The sequence below is a fragment of the Drosophila guanche genome, unplaced genomic scaffold (assembly GCF_900245975.1).
Source record: "Drosophila guanche unplaced genomic scaffold, DGUA_6, whole genome shotgun sequence".
NCBI classification, from domain to species: Eukaryota; Metazoa; Arthropoda; class Insecta; order Diptera; family Drosophilidae; genus Drosophila; species Drosophila guanche.
Genome location: NW_022995766.1, coordinates 128,604 through 137,942, shown reverse-complemented (window position 1 = coordinate 137,942; position 9,339 = coordinate 128,604). Strand labels below are relative to the sequence as shown.

The 9,339-nt window shown below is 41.3% G+C and overlaps 1 protein-coding gene across 1 annotated transcript in view; it reads right to left on the bottom strand.

Annotated features, from left to right (window-relative positions):
- Nucleotides 1–9,339, bottom strand: part of LOC117591137 (protein madd-4) — an 86,466-nt gene that overhangs the window by 57,708 nt on the left and 19,419 nt on the right. The window contains exon 2 of the mRNA XM_034284248.1: nt 4,900–4,991. Coding sequence (XP_034140139.1) covers nt 4,900–4,968 — 69 coding nt within the window. The 5' untranslated portion in view covers nt 4,969–4,991. The remainder of the gene's footprint in view (nt 1–4,899; nt 4,992–9,339) is intronic.

The following is a 9,339-nucleotide window of genomic DNA, read 5'->3' as shown; positions in this document are numbered from 1 at the left end:
GGTAGTGGACCTTAAGTTCCGTCCGGGTTTGTAATTCCGATCCCAGTTCCCGTAAATCTGTCTACGATTTTGTTAGGTGACGGAGTTCGTTTTCACAGCACAACACCCACCCCATTTTCCCTGAGCCTAGCCGGCAAACTTTTAGTAGACAGAGAGTGCTGACGAGACGACACTTCCCGTGTCCGTTACAATATATAAGTGATTTGCAGAGATGCTGCAAGTGCGGAGTTAAAAGTTTCTCGAACATTTTAGGAATAGCGGATAACTTAGATATACTCTATAGTTTTTAGCGTCAGATTTGCTACCTTTCTAATGGAGAGGAATTATAAAGGATTCCTTCCAGATGGTGGGTAAGCTAGAAGAATGGATGGATAGAGTGAATAGATGGATGAGCAAAGGTCCGCACAGAGACTCGGCACAGTACCTGAGTACACAGCCGGGAACTCCGTCAGGGCCCGGTGAAACTACCGTCTTAACTAATTGAAGTTCATGAAGTATCAAGCTCAGATCCTTCATTAAACAAAGGGCAGAAAATGCCATTCGACCTTGGGATACTGTATGGATACATATGACCTGAAGTAGCTTTCCTGGGAATAGGTGGTTTGAAAAAAATTGTGCAAAAAGATCGGTGATTGCCTGATCATTGTTTGCCGACATATTCAAAAATGATAGCGAGGATGGATGTGCGAACGTTCTACGCATACTGTTTACGAAGCTGTAAAACTGTTTAGGGTCCTGTGAAAAACGTATCCTGCATCGAAGAGGGAATTTCCTATAGCATTGAGAATTAATAACAGTGAAATTGGACCGAGCTATTAAGTATTTAGAAAGAGAAGAGGGAGAACCAACTTCTTGAGATTTTTTAAATAGTCTTGATTTTAGATTTTTTAGACTGGATAACTCTTTGGTGAACCAAGGAGGTTTCGCAGATCTAGTCGGACATGAAAGTGGGACACACGTGTCAAAAATTGTGTCAAGTACATTATAAAAAATGTTTGTGCCTTCAATGACGTCAGTGCACGAGTACAGAGCGGACCAATCAAAATTTCTAATTAAGTTATTGAGCTTCGTAAACTCGGCTTTACGAAAGCAGTGGACGCGTTCAGATAGCCTACCCACACGATCCGATACAGTAGGTCCAAACCGACACTTCGAAAGTAGGATGATAGCAGTCTTCAGGTAAAGTGAGCGGGAGTGCTCGTGTTAACAACGGTACGGTCGGATCCGAGACAAAGCACAGATCAAGCAATCGACCCAAGGAGTTTTTTACATGGTTGACTTGGGACAGGGACAGGTCTAATAAGCCATCAATAAACTCATGTCGTGACATGGGCACAAGGTTGTTTGACTCGATAACCGAAGACCACACAGTACCTGGCAGGTTGAAATCCCCAAGAATTATTAAATGGTCTTTATCAGATAGCGAGGAAAAAACAGTTTTTAAGGCGGACAAGTAAGAGTTTACTGCAATCAGAACCCCCCTCCACGTTGATACGAACGATCATTCCTATAAATTGTGTACCGATCTGCCAAAACATCGGAACTAAGAATATCCGGCTTTAACCAGGTTTCGGTAAACACAATACCATGGGATAAATCCTCTTGAAAGAGGATATCTCCCTGGCATAAGAGAAATTAAACTTCTCCACCTTTAAGCCAACGTCTTTTATTTAGCTTTGTATAAAAGCAGTAACATCATTAGATGTGTGGTCAGGGGCAAGCCGAGAGACAAAAACTTGCCGCTTTGGTGGGACTCCCACCACAGTTCAGGTACCTGTGACGGCAATATCCGGTGCTCCGGGACGTTTATTAACTGGTGGGATCGAAATAGATGGGATGGGCTTGGGAACGGGCTCGACAGACACGGACGCTACAGGCTAACTGGATGCATGTTCTCCGAGATGATCGATTCGGTAGCCGAAACTTGATCACCAGCAGTTGTCGTTGTCCTTGGAGTGGCGAACGAAATTAGCTGCTGCACTATCGGAGTGGACGGAGACAGTTGATCAGCAGCGAGCGGTCGAGGGACAGGCACTTGCAGATCACGAGGAGTGACTTTTTTGCGCCTGGGAGACTCATTCAGCACTTTAAAACTGCTGAATTGAGACTCCATTGCTAGAAGCCGATCGTACTGCTTTCAAAGCCCACGGTCAGCTCCTTAAAGCTTTTTCGCGTCTGCCTCATAGACGTGACCATGTCATTTTCGACAGACCGACATGCCTCGCAACTGTAATGCAGACCATTACGCTTTGAAATTGCGTCACCCACGAGGCCTGAAAACCCAATACATTTTGCGTGCACTAAGTTATCGCAGAGCCAACAAGGGATGATCGGTTGGTCGTGGGTGATCTGCTTTTTGCAAGCCTTAGCGGAACACACAACCACGTATTCCATTATTTTTATTGTTTATATTGAATATATAAATAAAAATATATATAAAAATTATTTTCACAAAACAAATAGCAATGGGACCAGTGTGCCGACCAAGTGCTTAAAGCAATGCTTAAAGCGGGATCGAAAACAGATGAGCGCAGAGAGGAGAGAAGAACAAGCGCAGCTGCAGCTAAAACAGTGAGCGCACGCTACTGTACAGAAAGTATTGTGAGCGAAAGAGGGAGAACAGTTACTCGAGCTGGAGAATGAATGGTAGAAGCGCAAATACAAGAGAGAGCGGCTATTAGTGAGGGCGTACTCACAAAAAGAAAAGATACAAACACACAACTAACCTACCCCCAAATGAATACGATTAAATTTTAATTTTAAACAAATAATAGGCATGCATTCGGGTATTAGGATATGTAAGAAAAGTGGCAAGCTATTCAGTAATTATGAGAAGAATTATTTCGAAAAAAACCCGGTTGTTTATCCAAAATAGAAAGGAAAATACGGAGCGCAAAACAAAAACACGTCTGGTCACTACGAAAGAGAACGATCAATATTTGATCATACATATATCTACAGCTATAAATCCTTTATAGGAAATGTACCGATTATTTTAAAATTTTTTAAATTTGTTTTTATTGAAAGTTAAGTATTGAGTTATTTATAATAATAGAAAAGATGTAACTTTATAAAATTAAAATACATTATCGTTATCTGTTCTCGCGAATATCGAACTGTAATGGTTTACTATCGATTTGTTATAAAATTCACCCCTACTGTGAGCCGAAAAACAATCTAGCTTTGCAATAAACTCAATAACTGTCAGCGTTTAATTGATTCCGACAGACAAGACACTGTCGGGTACGTACTATTATTTCGAAAGGGGCTGTCCGCCCCTTATCAAACGACTATCCATATTAAGTGGCCATTAACCTCAGAAAACATTTCGGTCGAACAGTACATATGTACATACCTGTCGTACCTGTATGAGTGGCATGTACCTGTGCATTATTTTCATATCAGAACCAGCTCCAAGTGTGCCAAGCGCCCGCATCCCAACATATACAAACACCCCGTGAGGGACTTGGACGACCATACAATAGTCATTTACATAAGAGAACAAGAGATAGAGAATAAGATTGAAAGAATGGGAGGAAAAAGAATGCGAACAAAAGCTTGGCATAAAATATTTATAACAATTTCGTATACGTAATCGAATTGATTGATTTTGCAATTTCACGCAACGCAAGAAACAAAATGCCAGGACGACCCAGAAGGAGCAGTCCCAGGGACAAACAACTAAAGGTCACACACACACACACGGGTTAGCCAAAAAGGGGAAAGAGGATACTTTCCAGGATTATTGGGGCGGTTAAAGTTCGAAGCTTCTTAAGTGATTTCTTACTGTTGCAAGGGAAGAATAGATCCAGATCTAAAGCTGATAAAACACATTATGGTAATGTGCACACAGTAACAAGTTAAGAACACTCCCCACGACCGACATTAAGACTTAAGTTCAACCCAAACACACACCCACACCCACACTTGCACACACACACGCAGCGAAAGAGTAATCCTTCATGGCCAGAAAGCCAATGACTGCGTTTGACCATCGAATCGGTTGAATTACAAATGGGTCTTCTTTCGGTCTTCACTCCATTGGATCCCTATTCCATTTCATTTCTTACCCACTCCAAAAAGCGGTTCGAAAAGTATCCGCAATCACACAGCGGTACGTGTTGTTGCAAAAGGATAAGAAAAGGGATTCATTCTCCCAATCTACCACCCACTTTCTGGGACTTTCCCACTCTCCCACTCTCTCTCTCTCTGTAAGAAAAGGGTTGAATGTTTAGCAACGAGCAAGGAACAAAAAATGATTGGTAATTTGATTCTTTATTACATTTTCCAACAAGCCAATGCGTGGGGGCGGGTACGAGCTGTTGCTGCTCTAAAATTTATGAAATGTTGCCCCTCATTTGACAGGGTAGGAAGTGAAGAGGTAAGTGGAGTCGGACGTGGGTTGGTCAGGCTTTCGGCCACAGCCTGAGGCTTAAAATTGTCACAAGTTTTATGGCCTAGTAGAATTTATGATTATGTCATGCATTTAAAAGTGGGTTTTTTTTTTTTTAATTTCAAGGAATATTCAAATATTTTAAAAATATTTCTAAGAATCATGGGGTCTCAAAAGTGGTATAATATATCCAACTTTTTCAATTATTTGTATGCTAGAAGGTTTATGTTTTCAACCATAAATGTTTGCAGAAATTTCCAAATGTATTCCACAAGTGGATGTATTAGACTACCCGACACGATTTCCCTTAAGGAACGAACAAACTTTTTATGAATGTTATGGGGCCTAGAAGTGGTCTTCTGATATTTTTTTTTCTACTTTCTACTGTTGCTGAGTTTTTTAAGTCAACATTTCATTAAAAGTACTGCACACAAATGAACGCATGCTATAACCCAGAGGGTAAACTAAAACCAGAAAGCTCCCTTAGTTTCCTATGGTTTACTTACCACAAACAAAGCTGCCCAGAGACTTTGCTGAGACTTCCAATTGGTGTTCGTTAACATTTTTATCTGCATTTTCTCGTAATCATGATTTTATGCTGCAAAAAAGAAAGCAACCATAAAATATTTTAATTAACAATAAACAAATGTGTCAGATTCATTAGAGAAGCATTCATATAAGCAAATTGATATTAATATACCATAATTAACAAGTAGAAGAGGCAAATAGCTCACACCTTAGAGAGAGGGGAGACTCCAAGGCCACCCCTTTCACATAATTAAGCAAACATACAACAGAGCGTTGAACGATTAATGAAGCAAGAAGCCAGCTGCTGGCCGCTCCAAGGATTCGTGGGGGCGAGCACCAGAGAGATATATGAGCGGACAGGCTTTGAAGACAGGAAACCAGTAAAGAGATGCACCCTCGGAAAATATGTCCTACTGCTGCTTCTGCTGTTTCTGCCATAACCCTGAAAAAAACGTAATAAATACGTTCATGGAATTGGAACATTTGTCATTCAAATTAAGTACAAACGACATTATTCATTTTCCAAAAACCAAGTCGAAGCTTTTCCTTCAAATACCCCAAAAAGGCAACAATTTTACAAATAGTGTTTACTTGAGGCAAAAGGAAAACATATTTACTGCCTTTATTTGGTTTTCGTTAAAGGAAAAGCGAATTATTTCTGCCTGGTTTTGCTTTGGGGAAATATTGTTTCCTTGTCTTGTGGTTTTCTTATGAAAAGTATTCTCTTTTCTTGGGGTTTCTTATGGAAAAATTATTCATTTTTTCCTGGTTTTCTTGGCTAAAATTAAATTTAAATTTATTTGCTGTTTTTTGCAACTTTTCTGCGCTTTTGGAGGCATTTAAAAGTCTAAAAAGTCAAGATATAAATGTTTTACAATGTTTTATTAGGGAAATGAATATTAATTTGTCGAAATAAAAGTCCCTCAAGTCCCACCGCTATTGCTCTCAAATACTTCCCAAAATATTAACCCAGTCTGTGTGCGTTTCCGCTCTAAAAATAAACCCAGAAACCGATTTATTAATTGCTTTCAAGACATCCAGGTTCCCGTCTCATGTAAAATTAATTTAAATAAAGAAAAGAAAGCGTTCTCTTTCGTAGTGACCAGACGTGTTTTTGTTTTGCGCTCCGTATTTTCCTTTATATTTTGAATAAACACCGGGTTTTATTTCGAAATAATTGAAGATATTAATAACTTATCGAACGGCGAAAAGAATTGATAGAATTATGCGCTCACGTACGGATAATAAAACAAATTTTAATTTTAGCATAAGTAAACACGCAGGGTTAGTTGTGTGTTTGTGCTTTTTCTTGTTGTAAGTACGCCCTCACTATTAACCGCTCTCTCTTGTAGTTGCGCTTCTGTCTTTCACTCTATAGTTTGAGTAACTTTTCTCCCTCTCTCGCTCTCAATACTTTCTGTGCAGTGGCGTGCGCTCACTGTTTTAGCTGCCGCTGCGCTTGTTCTTCTCTCCTCTCTGCGCTCATCTGTTTTCGATCCCGCTTTAAGCATTGCTTTAAGCACTTGGTCGGCACACTGGTCCCATTGCTATTTGTTTTGTGAAAATAATTTTTATTTATTTTATTTATTTATATATTGAAAATAAATAATAAAATAATGGAATACTTGGTTGTGTGCTCCGCTAAGGCTTGCAAAAAGCAGATCACCCACGACCAACCGATCATCCCTTGCTGGCTCTGCGATAACGTAGTGCACGCAAAATGTATTGGGTTCTCAGGCCTCGTGGGTGACGCAATTTCGAAGCGTAATAGTCTGCATTACAGTTGCGAGGCATGTCGGTCTATCGAGAATGACATGGTCACGTTTATGAGGCAGACGCGAAAGGGCTTTAAGGAGCTGACCGTGGGCTTTAAAAAGCAGTACGATCGGCTTCTAGCCATGGAATCTCAATTCAGCAGCTTTAAAGTGCTGAATGAGTCTCCTAGGCGCATTTTTCAGTGAGGAGCACTAGACGTTCACGGACAGGGAGCTGGCGAGCGACGACTAGTTGACAGAGGCAGGTGAGGCTATCACGTCGTCGATTAAAGCAAGCGATGAGGTTCCCGTTGCTGTTGACGACCACTAGTTCAAAGCCGATGGCTTAGCTAGTAGAGCCTCTACATGCAGCCAGTTAGTACTGTAGCGTCCGTCCGTCTGTCGAGTCCGTTCCAAAGCCCATCCCATCTATTTTGATCCCACCAGTTAATAAACGTCCCGGACCACCGGATATTGCCGTCACAGGTACCAGATCTGTGGTGCCAAAACCTCTGGTGGGAGTCCCACCAAAGCGACAAGTTTTTGTCTCTCGGCTTGCCCCTGACCTCACATCTAATGATGTAACTGCTTTTATACAAAGCAAAATAAAAGCCGTTGGCTTAAAGGTGGAGAAGTTTAATTTCTCATATGCCAGGGAGATATCCTCTTTCAAGATTAGCGTGTCTCCAACTCATTTCAAGACCATTTGCTCTTCCAAATTTTGGCCAGAGCACCTGGTTGTGAAAGAGTTTAAGGCTAAGAAGAAAAATAGGCCCCCCATAAGTCTTCCTAGTAGTGAGGCCAGTGGTCCTTCCTCCTCTCACAAAACCTGGAATTCCTCTGTGTTAGACTGATTCTTCCCGGCCAGTCTATTAATGTCACTTGCTCGTATATTCCACCGTCTTCGGATGTACTAATATACGAGCAGCATTTGTCTGCCTTAAAAACTGTTTCTTCCTCGCTATCAGATAAAGACCATTTAATAGTTCTTGGGGATTTCAACCTGCCAGGTACTGTCTGGTCTTCGGTTAACGACAGTTTGTTGGAACACGGGTACAGTGCTGTACTCAAATATGATGGCTTATTAGACCTGTCCCTGTCTCAAGTCAACCATGTAAAAAACTCCTTGGGTCGATTGCTTGATCTGTGCTTTGTCTCGGATCCGACCGTAGCGTTGTTAACACGAGCACTCCCGCTCACTATACCTGAAGACTGCTATCATCCTACTTTCGAAATGTCGATAGATATTGGACCTACTGTATCGGATCGTGCGGGTAGGCTATCTAAACGCGTCCGCTGCTTTCGTAAAGCCGAGTTTACGAAGCTCAATAACTTAATTCGAAATTTTGATTGGTCCGCTCTGTACTTGTGCAGTGACGTCACAATTTTTGACACGTGTGTCCCACTTTCATGTCCGACTAGATCTGCGAAACCTCCTTGGTTCACCAAAGAGTTATCCAGTCTAAAAAAATCTAAAATCAAGACTATTTAAAAAATGTCAAGAATTTGGTTCTCCCTCTTCTCTTTCTAATTACTTAATAGCTCGGTCCAATTTCACTGTTATTAATTCTCAATGCTATAGGAAATTCCCTCTTCGATGCAGGATACGTTTTTCACAGGACCCTAAACAGTTTTACAGCTTTGTAAACAGTAAGCGTAGAACGTTCGCACATCCATCCTCGCTATCATTTTTGAATATGTCGGCAAACAATGATCAGGCAATCGCCGATCTTTTTGCACAATTTTTTCAAACCACCTATTCCCAGGAAAGCTACCCAGGTCATATGTATCCATATAGTTTACCAAGGTCGAATGGCATTTTCTGCCCTTTGTTAAATGAAGGCTCCTTACTTCATGAACTTCAATTAGTTAAACCGGTATTCTCACCGGGCCCTGACGGAGTTCCCGGCTGTGTACTCAGGTACTGTGCCGAGTCTCTCTGCGGACCCTGTCTCNGTTCTTAATGCTCAATGCTATAGGAACTACCTCCTTCGATGCAGGATACGTTTTTCAAAGGACCCTAAACAGTTTTACAGCTTCGTAAACAGTAAGCGTAGAACGTCCGCACATCCATCCTCGCTATCATTTTTGAATATGTCGGCAAACAATGATCAGGCAATCGCCGATCTTTTTGCACAATTTTTTCAAACCACCTATTCCCAGGAAAGCTACCCAGGTCATATGTATCCATATAGTTTACCAAGGTCGAATGGCATTTTCTGCCCTTTGTTAAATGAAGGCTCCTTACTTCATGAACTTCAATTAGTTAAGCCGGTATTCTCACCGGGCCCTGACGGAGTTCCCGGCTGTGTACTCAGGTACTGTGCCGAGTCTCTCTGCGGACCTTTGCTTAAACTATTCACTCTATCTATCCATTCTTCTAGCTTTCCCCCCATCTGGAAGGAATCCTTTATAACTCCTCTCCATAAGAAAGGTAGCAAGTCTGACGCTAAAAACTATAGAGGTATATCTAAGTTATCCGCTATTCCTAAAATGTTCGAGAAACTTTTAACTCCGCACTTGCAGCATCTCTGCAAATCACTTATATCTCCAGCTCAGCACGGATTTATACGGCGACGATCAACAACCACTAATCTTTTAGAGTTCACCTCCTTTGTAATTAAAGGCTTCCAAAGTAACTTGCAGACGGATGTTATTTACACT